Raw genomic sequence first — 24,005 nt, 5'->3', positions numbered from 1 at the left:
GACTCTGGAAACAAGCATACAGCCCTCCCCACCCTGGAGGTGGGATGAGAAGTTCCGGAATGACAGGGGGTCTCCTGGACAGGCTGGTGGACAGATCCAACCCACTCTCCAGTTGAGCAGGCCCTCAGCATCTTTTTTTAAATTTTTTTTTTTCAACGTTTATTTATTTTTGGGACAGAGAGAGACAGAGCATGAACGGGGGAGGGGCAGAGAGAGAGGGAGACACAGAATCGGAAACAGGCTCCAGGCTCCGAGCCATCAGCCCAGAGCCCGACGCGGGGCTCGAACTCACGGACCGCGAGATCGTGACCTGGCTGAAGTCGGACGCTTAACCGACTGCGCCACCCAGGCGCCCCAGGCCCTCAGCATCTTGTGTGAACCCATTGCTCTGTGTCATTGGAGATGGCAGGCGCCTTCTCGGTGAAGAGAGAGGGCTCTCTGAGGGGGTGGTACCTAGAACTGGTTTTTCCCAGCCCCTTACTTTCCCTGAGCCTGTTTCACCATCCCTGCAGGGAGGCTGTGCATTGGTAGATTCGCTTTGAAGTCCTTTGAGCCTGAATCTGGGACAGAGCAGCTGAGCTTGAATCCTGACTAACTCACTGACTCCCCTGCCAACCTGTGCGTCGGTTTGTTCATCTGTAAAACGGGGACAATATGAGAACCTACTCCATAGGGTTGTTGCATTAAAAGAACTGAACACAGCCCCTGGTTGCTGCTTATTGTATTAGGCCAAATGCTTGCTGTCTTGAGCCCCTGACTGTCCCCGTGGCTCCAAGGACAGGAGGGAGGGTCTGGGGCTCAGAGGCTCCCTGGCCACCCGCAGAGCTCCTGCAAGGCCAGGGATGCCTGGGTTTGCCCTGTCTGCCTGAGTGCGTTTGCTCTGTAGACGTTGAGATCATCACTGCCAGTGGCTGCCCAGCCTCAGCCAAGCTCTTGCAACATTCCCCAGGGTTTTGGGGGTTCCTTGTGCCCAAGTCCTGTGTGGGCAGAGCTCTGGGCAGGCGGCACGTTTTGGCAGGTCCTTAGTGGTGTCATTGGTAAAGAGTTTCCTGTGGCTGCACTTCTTAGGACTGAGGAAATACAGTTTTTACAGTCCTCTTTTGTTCCTCCCAGATGCCAATAAACTGTTTAAACTTTGGTTAAAATGGTGTTTCTCAAAGGAAAGGGAGATGTTTTGGGAATTCTGTTCCTGTGTTAGTATGAGGTCACTGAGGTTCAGCCTAGGGAGAGGTTAGGTCCCATGCATTAGAGTGGGTTGGGTGAATGTGGTTGGTATTTCTCCCGGGTCTTCATTCTCCCGGAACAAGGGGCACTTGCATCCCAAGCTCTGGGAGGGAGTATGAGCCCATCTGTGTGTCTGCTGTGGTGCAGGGGAATGCTCATGGGCTGGGAATCCTTGCCTCTTGACTCACTGTATGACCTTGAGCGAGTCACTTCCCCCGGGCTGGGTTTGTGAAATACTGTGGATTATTGTGAGATAATAGTTGGATTACAAGTGCCTGTCTTCTGCTAGAGATCAGTGATTCTCAGTCTTGGTTCCATGGTACAATCACTTGGGGGAGCTTTTAGAAAATGCAAATCTCAGGCCCCTATCTCTGACCACTTAAATTGGAATTTGGGGTGGAGTTCAGGCATTGCTGTTTGTGAAAAGCCCCAAAGGTAATTCTAATGTGCAGCCTGTTGAGAGCCATTAGACTAGACCAAAGGTGGGCAAACTGTGGCCCTTGGGCCAAATCCAGCTGCTGCCTGTTTTTGAAAATAAAGTTTTATTGCCACAAAGCCACACCCATTTCTTTCTTCCTCGTGTGTATGGCTGCTTTTACATTACAGTAGCAGTTGAGTGGTTGCCATAGAGACTGCAAACCAAACTGTTTACTATTTGGCTCTTTATAGAAGAAATTTGCTGACCTCTCTTACTAGACTCTCCCCTTCTTGAGGGCAGGCACTGAGCATATTTATTCTTCTGTCCCCAGTACCTTACCCACCATGAGCATTGCTGAATTCCAGTACAGAAGTGTTGTGAGTATGATTCTGTGCCTCCCCTGTAGTACCCAGCCTATGTGATGTGGTTAGAGTAAGAAGCCCTGTCTTGGCTTAGGCTGAGACCCTCCTTCCACTGAGTGGCCCAGGGCCCCCCACCTTGCAGATACCTAGAGATGCTGAGCTCATGCTCACCTCCTGTGTCTCATCTTCACCTAGACAATGATGGTGCCTCTCCAAAGGCAGGCTTATCTAGCCTCCCACCCTCACATGTTTTGGGGGAAATGAACCAGTACAACTGGTACTGCAGAGCTGGAATGCTTGGGGACTTTTTGTGGAAGTGAGAGAGATGCACTTTTATAAGGTTGGGCCGACCCCTTCAACACTGTCTCCCATGCCCTCAGTCTCATGCTTTGGGGTACTGTGAAAATTCCAGGCGACACAGTTTCCAATGGCGAAGAATCTTAATCTAGGTCCTTCTCCTGGCTCAACCAGGTTCTGCCTAGAGATTCCTGTGGCTGGAAGCTCACTATGTCTCAAAATATCCTGTTCCATTTTGATCAGCTCTGTCTGATCCAACATTCTTCCTAAAACTGAGTTGAAATCTTTTCCATAACCTCTGCTGTTTGTGCCTCATTCTGTCCTCTTTAACCCAACAGAACACACCTACATCCGGTTCTAGGGATTAACCGCCCATCCTGCACCGTGCACACATATCCCTGAATATTCTCTAAAACATGCATGTTCCTTGGTCTTGTCCACCATGCTCGTGACACATGGAGGCCAGGCTCTTTGTCCTCCCAGTGGCAGCTCTAGATCTGAAGTGAAGGACCCAGAGCTGCATGTGGTGATGGGTGACCCTCGGTTTGTTCAGATTGAGGAAGACCATCTTCCTCCCCAGTAGCACAAGTCATACTGTCACACACACTACTGTCAACACAGCCTGTGGGCAGGTTTGCCTTTGGGAAGCTACGTTAGACCATGTGAGCAAAACATCACTTTAATAAAGGTCCCAGGCAGCCAAGACCCCTGGGTTCTTGCACACCTGTGGAAAGTTAAGGCCTTAGTTCTCCCTCCTGCCCACCTGCGGTTGGCTCTGTGGTGTGTCAGTGGCCTTTCCAAAGGACTCTGTCCCTTTCCTGGCCTACCCCCAGGGTGTACCCACCCCCCTCACCTGGCAGATGAGTGTGGTCATGAGAGAGCTTTGTGGGCCCTGGGTTTATGGGTTTATCACTGGGCCAGGAACAAGGTTAATATTTTTAATGACGAAGGGTGAGCCCCATTATTACCCCAGCTCATTAATCAATGGCGGAACCCGTTTTACCTGTTAGGTGCTTTTGGTATGGGGAGTTCATGAATGGGAATCCAATTTCTCTTTAAACCCAAGCCACCTCTCTCCTTCTTAAATCTGGGAGGCGGTTCTGGGGAGGGTGTTGGCATTTTATAGCAAATTTTTCTTGGGTGAAAAAGGTTGGGGGCAGCCTTTGAGGACCCTTCCTGCCTTACTTACCACACCAACTCTCCCAGGCAAGGGTGTGGGGAAGGTGGTAGGAGCTGTACAGCCTGCCCAAGCCAGTCCATAAGCCCATGACACTCCAGTTATGGGGTCCAGGATGGATGGGCCAGGACCATCTGTTTTGACCTGTTGTCCACAAATCAGAGGATGGGCCTGACATTAATGTGAGGAGACAGGGAGTGTATCCAGACCACTTAGGTGGGCCCAGTCCTGGCCCTTTCAAAACAGCTGGTCAGCGGGGGCATTGGTTTAAATGTCTCCAGGAAGCGCATTCTTCTTGTGGGAGGGAGGCGGGTGTTGAAAGGACACCTCCTCCGAGTCAGGTTGCCCACATCACCTGTGTTATCCCCAAGAAATGGGCATGATGGAACCCCCATAAAGATGATGGGGTGCTCACTTTTATCCCAGGAGACTGCCACTTTGAGTTATTCCTAGACCCCATCTCAGGAACCATCACAGCCAACACCACCTCTGGGCTGCAAGGGCCCGTAGGGATTTCAGGCCGGCCACCTTGACCCCAGGCCTCCTCTTTTACAGATGGAACACCTCCAGTTCCTCTGGTCCTCACAGTATGTGTGGACACTTGTTTTTTTTTCAAATCCAGCTGGGCTTACCCTAACAAGATGAAAAATGAACCAACTCTACCATAAAATTCCCTCCCACTTTACCAGGAGAACAATGAGGCTTACTTTACAGGCCTCTTTGAAAATAACAATAACTTAGTGCATGCTGGGCACTGTCCAAGTAGTAACTCTTACTAATGAAACAAGAGGTGAGGTCACATTCACCTTCTAGCTCTCCTTCCCCTCCTATGCTGCATGGGGCTTCCATGTTTGGGGTTTGGGGACGTGAGGAGGGAGGCCCCAGGGCCTCATTCCCTCTAATGTAAGGATTCCTCCTGTGCTATACTGTGCTATTTTTGGTGGTGGTTGTGGGGAGGTGGAGGAGGTGGGATCTTTCTGGCAGGAAGGACGAGGCAGTAGGGGATGGAGGGAGGAAATTGCTGGAAGCGGAACGCAGAGTTCCAGGCTGCAGGCGGAAGCGGCTGCTTCCCCAGGTGTGGCCCAGGCAGGTTGCAGGTGTGCTCCAGTCATAGGGTGGCTGAGGAAGAGGAAGGGAGACTCCCAGCACCCAGCTGACTGAGGGAGTGTCAGGGGTGGCCCTTGCCCGAGGTTGGCACATCAGAGCCAAATTGGCAGAGCTTCCTCCTCTTCCTTTCAAACCTCCCTTCAGAGATTTCCTCCTGCTGTCGAGAAGGAATCCAGGGTATTAGAAACTCATGCAACAGGCCGTGGGTGGCATAGGAGAGCCAAAGATTTGGAGTGAAGCCTGCACCACCTTATGTGCTCTATGGCCTTGGGGAAACTACTAAACCTCTCTGAGCTTTGATTTTGTCATCTGGAAATGGTGTAATTAGCAAGAAGAAATAAGACCCTGTGTGTAAAAGCACATAGGCAAGTGCCTGGCACATAGGAGGTACTTACTTCATCATCAGCATCACCTCAGTAAGCCTCTTGCTGGTTCTAATGCTCTAAGAATGCTCTGGCTCTTGGAGGGTCTAGTCTGAGGTTCTTAGGTCCTGGCACCAAAGGATCCTCATTCCCAGGAGTCAGTCCCTGTGAGTTATGCATGACTTCAGCATGACTCTACAGAGAGATGTGTAAAGAGAGAAAGTAGAGGGTTGGGGAGGTCTTGAGATAGGTGTGTTATCAGCAAGAGGCCGGGCCTCCCCAATCACTTGATTAGCACAGCAGCAGTGGATTAAAGTTTGCTCTTTTGAAATTGATAAGTCTGGGATTCAGTTCAAGATACCTTTGCCCCCCTTTAAGGATAGAACGTTTCCGGCAGTGGGTGATTTATGACATTCCATTTGGAAGGTAATTTTACCATGTGCACCAATAAATTAGGGCCAGTTTGTGCCTGATACATGAGGCTACTGTCAAGCACTGTGTTGGTGTTTCATAGAGGCCAGTCCTCAGTGGTGGTCTCGAATATGCTGTTGGAGTGAGCGGGAGGGGAGGGGAACTGAGCAGGAAAAGCCAGTGCCCTTAGGCCATAGATATACACCAGAACTTTGTGTCCTAAAGGAGGGCTTGACTTTCAAAATAATGTTGGAAGGACTGAAATGCCCATGTGGTCCAGTGCTTTCCCTGAAGGTAATTAGAAAAGTGAAAAGTTAGGGAGTCTTTTTATGAAGTTAAATTCATTCTTTAAAGAATTGTACTTTATTCTCAATTTCCTTTTTACTGTTTATTGTTCTTTCCTTTAGAAAATGTCAATAGGGACATATGGTAGTTGGGTTTTAGTGTTGTGATCCTGTGTCTTTTCTCCTCCCTCTTTTGGTAATTATAGTGGTCTGTGAAATCCAGAATTCTGGCCCTGAAGTTTGCTGTCTCCTTCCCATTTTACAGATGGGGAAACTAAGGTCCCAACAGGGAGTGTGACTTAGCCAGTGGTGCCCAGTTGGAGAGAGGAAGGGATTAGAGTTTGGGTCCCAAGTTCCCCATGGGAACTTCTGGATGTGGAAGATCATCAGGATGAGCAACGTAATTTGTAGGGCTCATTCCACTGAAAAATAAGAATCCATGTGGGCCCTCACTCAAAAATTATTGACGGTTTCAAGATGGCAACAGAGCGTGAAACCACGTACAGAGCCCCATGTGACTGCAGAGGCCACAGGCTTATGTAGCTGGCCCTGGGCACATATATGTCAAACTCCTGAAGTACTGGCATGTAAAAATAAGAACCTGTCATACTAAGCCCAACAAATAGAATGCTTTGGACTGGGCCTTTGAAACTCCCTGAAATCCCCACTTAGACATCTCCTCTGCTCTCCCCATCCCTCTGCACAGAAGCTTGAGGTCAGATAAAGAAGCCTGTGGAGAGGATTATAGAGGTGAGGCCTCTTACAAACCTACAGGAAGGAGGCAAGACAGGCAGAGTTTATCTGGGCTCTCTGTGTGCTCTTGGCCACCGTTGTTTGCTCTGGTAGCTCCGTATCTCCAGGCAGAGGTGTCATGCATCGCTGAGGTCCAGTGGGTCCGGAGTCACCTGTCACAGGGTTGGGTGGGGCAGGGTGCTCTCTGACTGGAGCAGCATACTGGTGTAGAAAAGCCTGATGGATAACTGGATTGGTACAAATGACCAGGGTTCTCAGTCATGGCTATTGGTCAGTACACTGGCTAGACTTTACTCAGTGGGTTATTATTGTTTAGGGCAGACTGTAGCCCTTCTCTCTTTGCCCATTGGCTGTGGTAGAGTACACATATTTGACCTCAAAACCCGTCTGGAAAAAGCAAATCAAGGTCATGCTTTGCTGGAGCACATGGGAATGTGAGCATGTGTGTTTCTGTGGACATTCATGTGCACGCATGTCTAGGTGCAGGTGCATGTGCTAGACATGTATGTATATATTTACTTATTTTATTTACTAAATACTTCAGTGATGCTTACCTTTGCTGTGTGCATGGTTCTAAACATTTGACAAATATTTTTTTAATGTTTTTATTTTTGAGAGGCAGAGACAGAGCATGAGCTGGGGAGGGGCAGATAGAGAGGGAGACACAGAATTGGAAGCAGACTCCAGGTTCTAAGCTGTCAGCACAGAGCCTGACACAGGGCTCAAACTTAAGAAGCGCAAGATCATGAGCCAAAGTTGGACGCAAGCGAATGAGCCACCCAGGCGCCCTAGCATTTGACAGATATGAAAACAATTCTCACAGTGAACTCGTAAGGGAAACCTTAGTATTATTTATCCTTTATCAGTGAGGGAAACTAAGGACAGACAGTTCAAGTAAGTCATATGGCTTGCCTAACGTCATGCAAGCTAGTAAGCAGCCAAGCCAGGAAGTTTACAAATGCTTGAGTAAAAGTGTGCTTGTTTATAATGCCCTACTGTGAGAGGCCCCTTATGCCCTATGGGCATGGACATTGGGCTTCCCTGCAGAGAGAAATGGCCCAGTAGACCCTCCCTGGATTCATTAACTCACTGACTCATCTAGCATTTGCTCGTGCCCCTTTATGCTGTGACTAGACAAGGGTGGGGTGGGGATGGACAGAGCCAATCAGACTGCCCTGGTGTTGAAAACTTCTGGCACGGTGGCAGCACTCGAGGATTTTCAGGGCAAAGGCCAGAGTGGTCTGAAATCATCACATGTTTACAAAGTAGACATCTCTGGGTAGGATACAGCAAGGGGTCCAGGTCCATAAGGGGAGGCTCTGAGACCATGGAGTGGGTGTGGAACAATGTGTTCCCTGAGCGTGGAAAGCTCAGTGGTCCTATTGTCTTCTAGTCCATTGCCCAGGTGCTGGAGGTCTTGATCAGAGAGAAGGCTTGTGAACCAGCAGGTGACAAGTGCTGTGTTTTACTGTATTTCCTTCTAGTCCTTTTTCTATGCACATAAGCACATTTTTCTTTCTCCATCTTTTTTTTTTTTTTTTTGGTGTTATACTTTAGAAAAATGGAATCCTCCTGAAAGTACTCTTGAAGTCTGATTTTTGTCACTTGCTGAGATGCCAAAAAGCATTTTCTTTTAATCCATAAAGATTCCGTAACTTCTTTGCTTGCTGCATTGTGGGTGTCCCCAGGTAACTTACCCCATCCTAGGATGGGCATTACCAGGTCAGAGTTTTTGCCCTTCTGTACTTCTGGTTGTGCCCTGACCTATATATGTATGGAAAAGGAGGAGATTCATTTTTCTATTATCTCACTGGAGGCCACTACTTCTCTGTCTAGGGGGTGGGAAGCCAGCACCCCTGGCTGCAGGGTAAGAGACGTGGGGTCGCTGTAATGCTTTGATGTACCACTAGCCAGTCGTAAAGAGCTGCGGCCTGTCCACACACAGGCTCACTGTGGTGCCATCTGCCCAGCGTGGCCTTCCCAGGTACTCACATGGTACACCAGCCCCGCCCGTTGGACAACAGCTCTTCACGGGCAACAGCTGCCATGCTGGCATTTGGTCCCCCAAAATTGGTTTTGTCCGGGTGTTTCCTTGGGGAAACTTGATCTTTGGCCCAGGAGAAAATGACCCATGGGACTTCGTGTAGGGAAGCTTACCTGTACTGAGAAGGGTGGCTTGTGGGGATAGCCTGATTCCTAGATTCAGTAACAGTCCCCATTGCATTTGCAAAATGATTATCTGCGCTAAATCCCCAGAGGGAGATGGGACAGGGAGATCTTTCTTCCCATTTCACAGATGAGGAAACTGGAACTCAGAGGAAAGCAGTGAGCTGGGCAGGTGAGGGGTCAAGTGTCATAGGAGCCCAGGTCGATCTGACTGGCCCTCCTATGGCTTCAACTGGGTGAACTTACCTGGTGGACCTCTCCTCTCACCTCACTCCTTCTCCATGAGGCTTCCTCTGTCCTAGGCAGCTATCTGATGCTGTCAGGCCGCACCAAGTCCCTCCCACCCCTCCGGTCTGACCTTCTTCAGTGGGCTTGAACCCATATCTGCCCCAGGGCTTCATGCAGAAGCTGGGATGCGGATAGCCACCCTTCCCACAAACACCAGAGTGGCCAAGGGCAGGGACCCAAGAGTAGCCTCCAGTGGTGACTCCGGGAGTTAGTTGGTGTTTGCCCCCCCCAGTTTTCCTGTGGGATGAAGTTCTAGTTGCCCACCTTGGTAGTTGGCTTGATTAGCCAGCTTTTCTGCTGCCTTCCCTGGCCCATTTCCACATCCCTCATAAGTTTCAGGTCACAAATAAAGGGCTTTCACCTGAGTCCTGGCTTCAAGGTCTGTGTCTGGGGGAACCCAAACTAAGATATGTGGCCTGTGGCATCTCAAAGGTGAGAACAGCATCCTTTCCATGTTCTCCAGTGCCTCCTACCTTGCCGACAGAATGTGCCAGCCATTGTGTTACCCGTAGGTCCATTGATTCAATCTCCTCCTGCTCCAGGAGGAAGATGTTCTCTCAGTGAAGGTGGGTGAACTCAGTCTCGGAAAAGGTAGACACCCTCCCAGAGCCCTACAGCTGGTGAGAAGCCAGGAAGCACTGAAGCTCGAACCTCTGAATCCAGTACCACCCTCAGCATCCCTGCCTGCCCTGGCTCCCGCCTGGCACACCTTGTAGGGGCCCTACTGCACGCCAGGGCTGTCCGTAGTAAAGAGGGAACCGGCTCCAGAACCTGCCTCCCAGGTTTGGCGAAGCAGACAGGTGTCCACATAGCTGCAATTCAGGAAAGGGTACGAAGGGGCCTCACCCATGCACATACTCGTCTGCCTCAAACAAGCCTGCTGAGTATCTCCTGCCCTCTGCGGGGAGGTAAACTGATTAATACTGCTCTCCCTGGAGACTGGATGCTCCATGAGGCAGGGGTACAGGCCTCCCTCTGCTCCTTGCCGCATCCCAGCTCAGAGCTCATTGCCTGGCAGGTTGTGAGGATGGGGTAAATGTGATTGAACAAGGCTTTGACACCGTTACAGACAGGTTTGTTGTCGCAAAGCTCTGTCAGCAATAACTTTCCTGTACTTACATTGGAAAGTGCTGAGTACATATGAGAAGTGCTTTGGGGTTCAGGGGCAGTTTCTTAGCCTAAAGGTCTGTATGTGAGAAAGAGTTAATTGAAGCTTGATGGCATCATTTTAAAAAGTGAATCACCATTTATTACTGAGCACCCACTATTAAGCGGAATATAATTGGGAACCCTCAAATCTGGTGGTGGTAATTATGGCCGATGCTGCATGTCTTCAATAAAAAGGTGGTGACTTTGGGGGGAGGGCAGCTGTTTAGTGCTGCTTGTGTTTTAAGATGCTCTGGCCTGCCTTGCGGCTCTTGTGTTAGAAATGTGCATGCATCATCCTAATGGGATCCATTCAGAGAGAAGTGCCCCTTCATTTAGTACGGATCCCGGGGCCGGGGTTGCCAGTCACTTGGGCTGCACCTGGCCTGAGCCCTTTCTCCCCTTAATCTCAGCTCTGGGCACGGAGCTCACATGGGTTGGAGAGACCCCGCCTCACCCAGCCACTGCAGCTCATCTCCACAGCCTGCACGGAGGCCTGGCTTTTAAAGGTACTGTAGCTCTCAGGAAGGCCTTTGGCTTCTAGGCTCTGTTTTGCTTTACATACTTTTCCTGTGAGAACACTGGAGAAGTTGTTCTTACTGTACAGAGTCTTCTGTTACCGTGAGAAAGCCTCACGGGCATTCCTGATCCTTTCTCAGGAAGAAAGCAGCAGAAGGGCCGGGCCTACCAGGCACAGAAAGATCACTTAAATTCAGTTGTCCAAAACTCATTTTGGAAGCAGGCAGGCTATACATACATACAGATAACAGGTTCTCCTGTGGTTACGATTTGGTGGGAGTTTGGTTTTGTCACTCCAGTAATGAGCATTCTCTTCCTGGATATCCAGGTGACCTCCATAAGCCCCTTTCCCTCTCCGGGCCTCAGTTTCTTCCCCCATAAGACGAGGGGATCCATCAGGCTAGATGACGGTTGAGATGATGATAATCACACCTGACATTTCTTGAGCACTTGCTGTGTGCTGGACCCATTCTAAGTCCATCACTTAATCCTGGTCCGTTTAGTCCGTATCCTCTTGTCACCTTATAAACAAGGCAGCTGAGGCATGGAGCAGTAAAGGACTTTGAGAGCCATCCCACGTCCCTGCTCCAGATGATATGTTCTCCAACCCTAAGTGTTCTGCAAAGGAAAGAAGAAAATCCCACTCTTACCCTTCTTGATCCAGGGCTGGTCTGAGAGCATTTTCTAGGCAGTGACCCCAAACCCCAGAAGGAGCACTTGTCCCACTTGAGCAAGAAACATGCAAGAAAGGTCTGTCTGGGAAGCTAGGTGGAAGTTGATGGGGTTTGTCAGAGGGCTGGGCAGTGCTGAGCCAGAGCCTAGGGGAGGACAAAGGGAGGCTCAGTGGATGCTGCTGCCTGGGGCCCACCTCCCACAGGGAGCTGTCTTGGGGGAAGTGGGGGGGAGATGATAGATGGATGTTAAGAGTGGTGGTCCTTGCAAGAGGCGCTAAGCTTTTCCTAGGGGTGGGGAGAGTGCTTGTGCAAATTGACAATGTTAGGAAGGATTTCTTTAAACTTTATTTATTTATTTATTTATTTATTTATTTATTTATTTAGTCATCTCTACACCCAACGTGGGGCACAAACTCAGGACCCTGAGATCAAGATTCGTATGCCTTCCTGACTGAGCCAGCCAGCTTCCCCATGTTAGGAATGATTTTAGAAGAAACATTAGATAGCCATATAGGTACTACAGAAACAACATGGACCTGTGTATTAGGAAACGTTGGGTTACCCGTTTTGGGTATTGACCTTTACCACCCCTCCTCCTCGGGGCCTCCTGCTCCCCAGTAAATTCAATGTTTTCAGATTGGGTACTGGTACATATTGGGTTCCATGTGAGGTTTCCTTTACACAATTCCACACATAAAAATTTGAAACCCATTGGACTTAGATTATCTCCCAGGACTCTTCCATTCTGACCTCACATGTAATGCCACTGCAGACCCCTGTGTGCTTCTGTCCTCAGGAGGGATGCAGTGAATTCTGTCTCTGGTCCTAGCCGAAGGCAATTAAATTCTAGGATTGAGCTATTTCTGAGTTCAAAATAGAACCTTCCACTGCTGAGAGATGCTGAGAAGCCAGTCCCTACAACCTATTCAACAAGCTTCTGAGGTAAACAGAGGGCTGAGCTGGGCTCCACTCCAGCAGCCTCCCACCCAGGACGCAGAGCCTTCTCCACGGGGTTAAACTGAGGGAGGGTGAGGAGTGTGTGTGTGTGACTGTGTGAGAGAGAGAGAGAGAGAGGGGCTGAGCAAGCAGGGCCTGAGAGGAGCTGACAGAGGCTGTAATTTGAAATGCGTTTTTCCTAACAAGTTGGAGCCTGCAGGTGTCTAGGCAAGCAGCTGTGGCCGTGGGAGGGGCAGGACTGGAAAGACCAGTGGAGACCACTTAAAACACCCCTGGCCTCCTGACATGTGGGGCAAGATAACTGGCTGGTCTGTAAAGAAGCGTGTGCAATAGAGCCCCCAAGGTCTGCACAAAGCAATGGGTGGCGCCTGCCAGAGGAAGATTGCCCACATGACTGAATTATAAAGTCATGAACTCCCGGCCACTGGAAGCACTTGACCTCCAAGCATGAAAAGAGGGGCTTAGAACTTTGGGCAGAATTCTGAATTCTGCATGGCTGAATCAGACCTCAGAGGAAAGAAAGGGAACCAGTCCTAGGTCAGTGTGAAAAAGTGCTCCCCTCCATCTGATTTCCAGGAGTTGCCGCTGAATGCGAGAATGTAGCTAATTAATCTTTCCCCGATTAATTTCCTTGCCATGTCAGAAATGATTTATTGGTTCACCTGTAAGGAGAGTTGTCTATGATGGTTAAAACCAGGGACCGGGAGAAATGAGCAAGGGGGTGCTTGCTTGCATCTCCACTTGGGGCATCTCCGCAGCCCCATGTGTGTCCCAGCCTGGTTCTCTGGACCGCTCGGAGCCCTGGACACAGTCTAGAGACCAGGAGCACGCTGCTGCCTCCCAGCACACAGGTGGGGTGGCCCCGGGGGTCCCACGAGGTTCTCTTCTTCTTAGCCAAGTGCCCCCGAGTAGGAGGTACATCTTACCCAAAGCCTAAAAGGAAAAAAAGGATTGTTCACAAACATTTTTCTTTTTGTGGTTGAGAACTCTGACAGCTATTGTCATGCCTAATTGCAGCTAGTTTTCTCTGTCACCACTGGAGCCTTGATGGGTTCTTCTTAGGTCTCTGTTTTGTCTTCTTCACTAAATCTCCACCGCTTGTGAGCAGAGACTCTCCCCAGCACTTAGCTCCATCCTGGGCCCCCAGAAGTTGCCACCATCACCTTTTCTTTGTAAACTGCTGACGCGTCCCCAAATCATCTCAGTGTTTTCTCCTCATAACATTCATGTGAAGCTGAGAAGCCAAGCCATCTTCTTGTTCAGTTCCACAGGTGAATTGATGAAACTCAGAGATAAAGCAGGCTGTCCAGAGTTACTCTGAAGGGCCGTCCCTGCTTGGTGATGTCCTTCCTTTCTGCGGTGCCATTTTCTGTGTATTTTCACAGCCCCAGGCAGCTGCTGCTGGTCAGCTTTGAGCTTTGGAAATATCGCCTACCTTGGTCACAGTGGGGGTTCTGCAAACAGCCACCCATCTAGGCGGTTCTGGAAGCTGAACTTCTGCTGCAGGGCGGCTGAATCTGTGCTAAGAAAACAGAGCACAGACAGGTGATAGCCAGTGAGCTGAGCTCTACCCAAAGCAGACACCCACCTTGGCACCTCTGTTTGGACACTGAAATGGTAGGAACTCTGGTTTCCAGGCAGCATGCCCCTTTATGGCCGTTAGATGTCCTTTCTGACTCCCCGAGCTTGCTTCTATATAGTTTCTGGGTATGTGCAGAACATTTGTCCACTGTCTTTTTCTTAGACAGCCTGCTGGTCATTTGAAGCCGTCTCCACACCCCAACATTTCAGTTTCTTTAATGTCATCTCTTAGTTGGTATGGCAACAGAGCCTCCATCGTGGGGACATCATGCCTGCCAGGGTTTGTGTCATGGTGGATCTCAAAGGAGGACCAGGACTCCGGTCTGCCCAGTCCCCTACTGGGGGACAGAGGCAGGGAGCCTTCTGGCTGCTGCTGCCACCTCATGCCCTGCATGCTGTTCGGTCACCTTCAGGGATCCCTCCTGACCTCCACAGTGAGAGAAGGAGCCAGGTTGCCTTGGGTGCTGTGTGGCTGTAAGCCAAGATAAGTGGGTGGACTCATGCTGTCCTTTCCTGTGCCCCCCACTCCCCACCTCCAAATGAATGGGAGGCCAGTCACACATCACACTGTATTTTCAGCAGGTGAATGATGTGTGTTGAATTATGATAGAGTCTGCACCCACTGCCTATATAAGGCACAGAGAGTATGTCCCATCTTAGCTGTTCTTTAAAGTGGCTTGGGGCGCCTGGGTGGCGCAGTCGGTTAAGCGTCCGACTTCAGCCAGGTCACGATCTCGCGGTCCGTGAGTTCGAGCCCCGCGTCGGGCTCTGGGCTGATGGCTCAGAGCCTGGAGCCTGTTTCCGATTCTGTGTCTCCCTCTCTCTCTGCCCCTCCCCTGTTCATGCTCTGTCTCTCTCTGTCCCAAAAATAAATAAAAACGTTGAAAAAAAAAGAAAGAAAAAAAAAATTTAAAGTGGCTCAATGCACAGGGACTTGGTCTTAACACGTACTCTTGACCTTTCTGACATGAGCCCTGCGGCTTTGCAGACGTATATAAACTGGAGGGAGCCACATCTTCAGCTGTCACATTTCCAAAGAGGTCTGTGACCCACAAACTGTTAAGAAAACTTGTATAGTTTTAATGGCAAACTGGTGAGGCAACGGTCCGACTGGGACCATGTAGAACATTCCCAGGTGTGTTCAGATGCAATTTGCTCTGGGGTAGAAGTCATGGGCCTGGAAAGGACCCAGGACCTCATGGGGTGCTGCCCCCTCACTTCCCAGGGAAAGAAAAGCAGCACAGAATGAGGGAGAATTCTCTTGCCTCATCCAACAAGTGGTTGAGCTGGGGCAGCCCAATGCCACCAGTTCCCATAGGCAGCAGAGCTCGTGGAAGTGACCACATGGCTCAGAGGAGGTGCCCGTGGTGCTTTTCTGCCTCTCTTATCACGCTTTTTTTTTTTTTTTTTTTTTAAAGCAGGGATGCCTCACGCATTTCAGCAGTGGCTACTGTCCACAGTCCTGTCAGCTTTCCTGGGGCTGTGTGATCTCCCTGCAGAGTTTGCTGAGAGCCATGTTGACATAACCTAAACGGGTCTATGCTCCAGGACAGAGAACCTTGCACATCCTCATGGCCCAGTCTCCCCTCATGGGGCGGGGCAGGGCAGGGTCTTGCCTGGTAACCCTCTCCCCCCTGCCCAGGCTGTGTTGCTTCATCTGGGGCCAGCCCTCAGAATTACACAGGGAATGCCATTACCTCTACGTCTTAGATTCTGGAGATCGACCAAGGCATGTTGGGTCATCTCTTACTCTACTTAATCCCCAGGGAAGAAAGCAAGAGAGAGCTGAGTTTAACATTGACTTCTTACTTCAGTTTAATGAACAGGGCTGAGAAATACCTGGGGAAAGTGAAATTCCAGAGTAATATCTGGAGGTTTAGCTTTAGATTGGTGGGGGAGGGGGCTGGCTGTAGCTTAAAGCTTCTCAAACTTTCCTGGTAAGAATCACCTGGGTTACTTATTAAATATACAGATTATTGTGGCTAGGGATCTGTTTTTTTAACAAGCATTCCAGGCCATTCCTATCTCTAGGCAAGTTTGGGAAACAGTTTATCTACTGTACCAAAAATAGCCTATGAAAAGAGTGCTTTTTTAAGAAGTTTAATTTTGCATGTAACACATTAATAAGTTTTCCTTATTTGAAAAATACATTAACATTACAGGCAAATCTCCTTTGATTTCCTCTAACCACTCAATCTCAGGCCTTCGCTGCCCCAGAGGAGATATCTGTTTAAAGTTTATATCTCCCTAGAGATGCCCAACTGGCTCAGTCCATAGAGCATGTGACTCTTGATCTCAGGATTGTGAGTTCACGCTCCATGTTGGGTGTAGAGATTACTTAAAAAATATATAAAATCTCTTTTTAAAAAAAGTTTATTTCTCCCTAGGTCTTTTCTTTACATTAATAGAGCTTTCTGTTTCATTTTTCATAAGTAGGTATCATGTTGTGTTTTATTATTCTACAACCTGCTTTCTTTCCATTCAAAGCTATGCTGTAGAGAACTATGTTCGTACATATAGAGCAACTGCTTTTTTTTTTTTAAACCTGCTGCATAATATTTCATAGTATGGAACTAGCATGGTTTATTTAGCAATTCCCCTATTGATGGGTATAGCAGGAGCTTACAGTTTCTCATTATTATGTGCTCCCGTGAGCATCCTTACCTGGCTCCTTGTGCACATTTGGGAATAAATATCACGAAATGAAATTGCTGGGTCAATCCATGTGCATTTTTGGATTTTCATGGGCTTTGCCAATAGCTGTCCCTTCAAAGAGGCTTTGCCAATTTACCTTTCCGTTGAGAGCATGGGAAGAGGACCTGGCTCTCCCCACAGGTGTGGCTGTCTCAGAAAAGCATGTGGCCAAGTGTGGTCAAGTGGCAACACCCATCTTCCTCTAGTGCTTCCCTTTGGGCGTGAACAGGAAGACTACTTCCTATCACAAAGCAAAATTCCCAAGATAAAAACACCCAGGCCTCAGACTACTGGAAGGGAGGGACCAGTTTCACATAGCAGTGTGTGCAAACCAGAAAAGAGGCATGTGGAGCCGACTGCAGTCTGCAGCCAGCTCACAGAGCCTATTCAGAAAGGCAGTAAGCATGGTTGAATTCTGAAACCCTCTGGGTTGCAGTGGGCTATTACAAAATGAGAATTTAAAGCAGGTCTCTCAAGGACCCCCATGAACCCACTGCTTTATAAGCCTGTGAAAGTCCTCTGGAGCACTGGGCTGACCTGAGGTCTCTAGTTTTGTTTGAAAGCAAGAAAAGCCTTGCCTAGGGTTTAGCCATAACCCTCTTCCTTTTTCGGAGATGGACCAGTGCACCCATCCCAGGAGGCCAAGAAGGCGATTGTGACCCACTGGTTGGACAGGCTCTAACAGCCCACCTTTCTGCTGCTGCTCAGCTGCATAGTGGAGTTGTGAGACCAGTAGGCTGGCCCCCTCTAAGCTCTGTGCCTGTGGGACCATGAGCAGGGCCGTGAAGGGGTCCAATGCCCAATGCCAGTCAGGTCTTCACCAATCCAAGATGGAAATCAAGGAAAAGTTCTCACAAGCACAGGTAGCCTGACCTGCAGAGAAGTCCCGACTGGCTCCCTTTGGGTTGAATTGTTCTATTAGATTCAGGGACATTTTAAAGCAAAGCAGTGTCGGCCCCAGTAGGAATCCAAACCCACATCTGGGGAAACTGCTTCCCTTTCTTTTAACTCAGAAAATCAGCAACGTTCACTCAAGCCCCCTGCCAGCCCTCCTGACTTGCAGTGCGAGCTGGGCAATTGGGACAGCAGTTACAATGCTCAGTGCTTGTGGCCCAGGGCCTGTGGCAAGTTGCTCGGGCACTCTGGTTAACTGTCTGCTCAACTCTCCCAGCACCTGGTTAAACTTTTACTCCAAAAACCAGGACATGATTTTGCAAAAGGTCAGACAGCTCAGTTAAGTGTTTGCCAAGTTTCAGGTTGCTCAAACCTCAGATTCCCTCCCCTCCACCAACCTCACTTTGAAGTTGGAAAGCAAATTGATTAAATATACATTTTAGGAACCTTCCGATTTGCTTCTTAAACTAACAATTCTAAACTTTTTTTTTTTTTTTTTCTAATGGAAGGATTTTCAACTGTCATCAGGTATAACTGGAACCATATGTCAGCAGAGACCAGGGGCTTTTCCTGGTTTTAGGATTTGTAAATTCTTATTGAAACGGAAGTAAGCAGGGCAGGCAGCTGGGGGCCCCTTGACAACCTGAGCTCAGATCTCGTTTTAATTAGAAAATACAGATAGTGTCTGCTGAACTGAAGGCCTCCCAGAGCTCCTGTCCCAGGGCGAACAAAGATTTGGTTTATATCCTGCAAGCCTTCCCTGTTTGCAAATTACAGAGCACTTCCGAAAGGAGCTGGAATGTTGATTTCCAGATTACGGAGACTGCAGCCCACTCCCTCCCCTGTCTTCCCCCTTCCTCAGCTAATCCCCCCAAAATAATTTGGTTTTCTTGGGGAAATATTTGCTCCCTTCCTGAAATAGATGGAGGATGTTCATGTTGAAAAGAGAGGGTAAGGCTGTGTGGAATAGATGTCATCCACATCAGGCTCATGGTTTTCTCCATTTGGACTTCTAGTCGCTTGAACTCTGAGACACAAAACCCTACACCAGATCAGCCTCTGAGCTGTTCTGTTTGACAGTGGTTCACGTGTATAATTTTCTCCCTAATGTATTCTGCAAATGGTAGAGTAGAAATATCAAGTGAAAGACATTGCCAGACCCAGCGCTCCCCCCATCCCCATTTTCCCCCTGCCTGGTGTCATTTGAGCTCAGTGAGTCTCAAGAAAGGCCACGATTACAATGTCAGCATCTGGAAGTGTCCCCGCTGGGACTCTAAGCCTGTCCCACAGCCACAATGAAGCAGTGGCAGAGCAGTGGCAGTGGGGTCACACATACTCAGATTTCGGGCGCTCCCGCCCTGGGTCATTCCCTGATAAGCTTGCTCTTGTTCAGGGAGCAGTGACTGCTATGTGCCATGCCTCCCATCAGCTCCCCCCCCCCCCCCGCCCCCACCGGCCGCATGCCAGTGACAGGGCTGCTGCACGCTGTCCCTCCGCGGCATCACATTCCTGGCAGCTGAAGGTCACTTGCTCCCTCTGCCAGGGCTGCTGCCACAAGCTGCCATTTACCAGGCAGACAAAGGGGGATTTTCCCTTCCCCTGGGTTTATAGGCCCCTCAAATGCTTTACATTCCAGGAGCTGGGAGAGAGAAGAGGCTCCTGTGGTTTCTAATTAAACCCACAATTTAAATAACAATTCATGTAACCCCAAGGGTTGAGAGAAATGCTAACCTATCCCCTCTCCAGAGAGGCAGCTGGGTGGCCCTGGCTGGGAGGCTGAGTACTTGCCCTTTGCCAGATGTGACCAAAGGGGCAAAGAACTCCACGGAGGTCACAGCAGCTTTGCTGTGGGGCTAGGGTGCTGTGACAGGGAGTGGGTTTCCCCACTAGTAAGTGTGCCCCTTTATGAAGCTTAGAAAGTCAGAAATGGGAGGAGAAACTGCCATGTTTACTCTTAGCCCAAGAATTTTTACTCTCCTCCGGGGAAAATGTGGAACTTTGTCTCCAAAGTGTTCACATCCCAGATTCTCACGTGCTCCTAGGACTCCCCTCCCTGCCGCCGCTGCCTACCCCGAGGTGACTCTGTATTCGGTGGAACTTTGCTGTTTTCTGAAATGCTGACAAGTGAGGAGGCCGAGAGAACAGCCCTGAGAGGCAGAGGATATGGCTGAGGGTCTTAGTCAAGCCCCTTCCCTCTCTGGACCTCAGTTTCCCCATCTGTTACAGAAGAGTCTTCCAGTTTATTGCTTCCGAGCCCCTTTCTGACCATGGCAGTCTATGGGTCCCTGAGCTGCTTTTGTATTTTCTTTGGGTCTGCCTGGGGCCACGGTCATGTTTGCAGTGTGTTGATCTCACCAAATTGTTGTCTGATTACCCAAGGCATGCTTGTGTTCCAGATTGGGGGAAGATGGAACGCTGAACATAATTATCTCTAGGCAGGCTCTTCTAGGCCTCAGCCAGCACCAGGAGCATGTCAGCATCTCTAGGCTTTGCTATCTCATTTCCAACTTTCCTCCATTTCCATTCCATTAAATTGAGCAACTCACATTCCCCAAAGACGCCCTCCAGGTCCTTGCCTTTGTGCTTCCCTACCCAGATGCCCTTCTGTTCTCATGGCTGTGCCCGGAACAGCCAGGCTGCCTGCTCAGAGGCCCCTCCCTTGTAAGGAGCACTGCCAGTGTGGGTCTCTTTGTTAGGGGTACGAGAATTGGAGCTCCCTAAGGGCAGGCACCAGCTCTTTCCTGTCTCCACCTCCCCCTCCTTGCTGGTATGAGGCAGGCTCCATTTATGTTTGTTGGAACAAAGCCTGGTTGTGAACAGAAGTGAAGCAGAAAGCCAGAGGTGGATTCACACACTCCTGCCATCTTGCTCCCTGCAGGTGACCATTGCTGATGACTATTCTGATCCCTTCGATGCCAAGAATGATCTCAAGAACAAAGCAGGAAAGGGAGAGAGTGCTGGCTACATGGAGCCCTACGAGGCCCAGAGGATCATGACAGGTAAGCAGAGCTGCTGGCACAGGGACTCAGCAGGGAGGCAGAGGGGCCGCTCCTGGCAGGTGCCCAGCCAGCCTCAGCAGGGGAAGGTTTGCACTTGCACCACGGTGGTTGGAGGATAGTGCTGTGTTGAATCTTCACTACAGTTCACCAGTTCATGTCTCACCTACATCAGGAAGAACCTGGCAGGGCACACTGAAAGTCCAGAAAAAGTACAGGGCACCAAGTAACAGTTACCCAAGGTAAGAACTAAAAAAATACAAAAGGAATTTCTGCTGAAGAAAAATACAGCTTTTGAGATCGAAAACTTAGCCTGGAGCTTCCTAGCAGCCAGGGCAATCAAAGAATCATGCTGGGTCATCTTACTTTCAGTACCTAGTAGAAGAAGGGGGTGGGGGCGGTGGTGTTCGATCGTTGGGGACAAAATTATCCCTGGCCCCACACCAGGAAATCTTTGGCATATAGCTGGAAGCAGCATTAAGTCCTCTGGTCTACATGGCAGGTTTATAGAAAATACAGAGACTTTCCCCACTGTGGCTGTTTTCCTGTTGGCCCCAGATGACAAAACCTTGTCCAAATAGTCATGTGGGACCCAGAAGAAAGTGGCTATGTGTGCATTACCCTGCTTAGGGCATCTTTAAGGAGTGAATGGTTATGAGGTGTCTGCCATCTCAGACCCTTGGCATGAGCAGGCAGTAGGGAGAAACCACACACGTGGGTCCTCCTGGCTCAGGAGGATGGCCCAGAGACAAAAGAATAGTCCTATGGATTGGCCCCCTGTGAACCCACACTGGGCAGGAACATGAACAGGCGTACCACATGAGACTAGAGTGCAGGAGCGTGGCCAGTAGCAGGTTGGGAGCCGCTTTGACTTTTGAGGCCTAGTGAACTGGTGCCCTGTGTGTCTTGGGATTTGGGTTACAGATGCCACTTTCTAAAGTGGCCCTCTTATGGTTTGCTCGGTGTTCATGTCTTTGGGTACATTCTCTTGATTCCTCTCAAATTAGAAGAAGAAAGGGAAAGGAAGCAACATTGAGCACTTAGTGTATGCTGCGCCCATGCCGAGTGTAGCTCATAGGGTTGAGGAGACCGCATGCAACAATTGCTGAAAAATACGGGTACAAATCCAGACCCTGCCTCTAAGACTCTGCCTCATGCTCTCCCGTTCCTGGGTACTGATTCTCTGGCCACCAGTGTGGCCTCCAGAACGCTTAGCCACTTTGCAAAAGGCTGAGGCAGGGAGTGATTAGACCAGACTTCTGTAGGGCCTCCTGCTCTCTCCTGATCTCTCTTGGGAGAGTGGCCTCTGTGGGCAGCAAGAGGCAGAGAGCTGGGGCTGGCGCCTGGCGGAGGGGTAGCCTGCTCTCCTCCAGTGACTTAGGGAAACAGGTCTGCTGGTGGAATCTTGTTCACCTCAGGACTGTAGTGATACCCACTCCCGCTGCTACATGCCATCATCTCCACTGGGTTTGGTGAACTGTCAGCTCTGTGGGAGCACCGGGGGCATGTCAGCCCAGGGTTAAAGGAGTGGTGGTTACAGGAGTGACTTTGGGACCCTCTGCCACATTCAGATGTCAGGCAGCAAGGGATATTCAAGGCCACTTGAACCCAACAGCCTCATTTTATAGATGGGAAAACTGAGGCTACAGAGGGAGAGATACTTGCCTGAAGATACATAGTAAGTTGGTGGCAGAATGGCAAGTGTGGCCTGTGCTTGGCAGGGCAGTCTGTGGGGTGGAGTCCTGGAGGAAGTGTATGTTTGTGCTTGATGCTGGGGTATCCGGGACACAAGGAAATGGTGGGAGCCATCTGAGGCTGGAACCCCCGCCAAGCTCCAGGCTCTGTACTGGGCCCTTTGACATATATACTTTTAAGCCTCACCATATCCCTGCAAAAGGAAGTAGTGTCTCACTTTACACATGAGGGAAACAGGACAAATCGCTTCCCTGGGGTCACACAGGTACAAGTGAGGGGCTCAGACCTACATCTGCAGAACATGGGACTAGGGTGGAAGGGCACATCTGGGAATCCAGACATTGTGGACACGGCTGTCTTTGGAATGGAGCTGGTTCCTCCTTGGTGCATCTGTGGACCTCAGTGTCAAGTAGCTGCTTAGCTGGACAGAACTGTTCTGTGGGACTTTGGCTTTTTAATAAGACACACCCACGGCAGCTAGGTCCAAGGCAGGGCGGTTTGATTTAATTAGAGATCTGTTAAGATCTTATGCATTCTGTCTCCAAAGAGTCATCCTTGTGTTTGCTGCTCTGCACTCTCTTCCTAGCTTACAGGCTATGCCCAAATTTACCCACATTTTCGGTTTCTAAGGAAATAGGTGATTAAACAGGACGTTTTCTAGCTGTAACGACCTTACTGCAGCTCCCTTTGACTCAGAATTCTTTGTGTGTAACGTCATCGCTCTGACTGATGGCAGGGAGAGGGGGCTGGGGTGAGCCAGTGCTGTGTAAATGTTCTAGGAAGCAGCTCGTCAGGGGAGAGGGGGGCAGTGGATCACGGGGTGCATGCTATAACATTTACGTGTGCATGCAACTTCTAGGAACAGGGCAAGCGTCTTTGGTAGATAGGAATAACCATGTTGGGAAGAGCATCCCCTCTCTGCCTGAGATGGCATACCTCTCTGTACTACTGCAGAAGGAACCCAGGTGGAATCAAGCAGATCTGAGATGGCCACTTGCCACCTGAATGACCTTGGGGCTCAGTTTCCCCGTGCAAAGCAGTAGTCTTAGAGCAGGCAGTTGGTCATACTTCTAGCTGTTTGGTTTGCAAACTGGCTGTTTAAGCTTTGGCAACACATTTTGTGCCTCTGTTTTTACCTATTTGTGGAGGTAGCTGCTAGGCTCTTGTACTTGTTTACAGCATTTGATGTGAATTCTTGTTGGATACTCACCATCACTTACTTACTTTCTTTCTTTCTTTCTTTCTTTCTTTCTTTCTTTCTTTCTTTCTTTCATGTTTACTTACTTATTTTTGAGACAGAGAGAGAGAGAGAGAGAGAGAGAGAGAGAGAGAGAGAGAGAGAGCAAGCGCGCACAAGTTGGGGAGGGAGAGAGACAGACAGAAAGACAGAATCTAAAGCAGGCTCCAGGCTCCAAGCTGTCAGCTCAGAGCCCAACACGGGGCTTAAACCCACGAACAGTGAGATCATGACCTGAGCCAAAATCGGACGCTTAATCTATTGAGCCATCCAGGCTCCCCTCACCATCACCCTTTAAAGTGTAGCTGCCCATTTTACTGATGCAGAAACTGAGGCAGAGAGAGGTTAAGTAAGTAGCCAGATAGTGAGTTGTGAGGCTGACTGTTGAGGCCCTATTTCAGCCACTGTGCAGGACGTTTTGTCCAGGGCCTGTGCAGCCCTGGGGTGCTGCAGCTTGATTTTCAGAACCCCCCTCCTACCCTGGGTGGCTCACACAGCCCGTGATTAGCTGATGGGGTTTTGTTCTTGCCTCCTTGACTCCATGCAGTGGGTGGATGGGGGAGGCTTTGGGGAGGTGTGCTTTTGTGAACAGAGAACTCAGTCCAGCCCCACAGGCTGTGGTTGCAAAAGAGGGTGAGGAGAAGTGCACCTGTTTCCTCAGGGGCTCCTCTCACCTCTTCCCTCTGTCTGCCTCAGTTTCCCTCTCCATAGATTCCCCTTTGTATCACCCACAGGAATTAGGTTCTGGTTCAAGATGGAGGTG

The 24,005-nt window shown here is 49.7% G+C and overlaps 1 protein-coding gene across 2 annotated transcripts in view; it reads left to right on the top strand.

The window, feature by feature from the left end:
- The window catches only part of SHB (SH2 domain containing adaptor protein B), a 136,523-nt gene that overhangs the window by 29,931 nt on the left and 82,587 nt on the right, over window positions 1-24,005 (top strand). For both annotated transcript variants that reach the window (XM_086683538.1, XM_086683537.1), the window contains exon 2: window positions 20,193-20,313. In XM_086683538.1, coding sequence (XP_086539664.1) covers window positions 20,193-20,313 — 121 coding nt within the window. The remainder of the gene's footprint in view (window positions 1-20,192; window positions 20,314-24,005) is intronic.

Source organism: Puma concolor, chromosome D4 (genome assembly GCF_028749965.1).
Source record: "Puma concolor isolate L17-30 chromosome D4, mPumCon1.1.hap2, whole genome shotgun sequence".
NCBI classification, from domain to species: Eukaryota; Metazoa; Chordata; class Mammalia; order Carnivora; family Felidae; genus Puma; species Puma concolor.
This window is presented reverse-complemented; position numbering and strand designations above follow the sequence as displayed.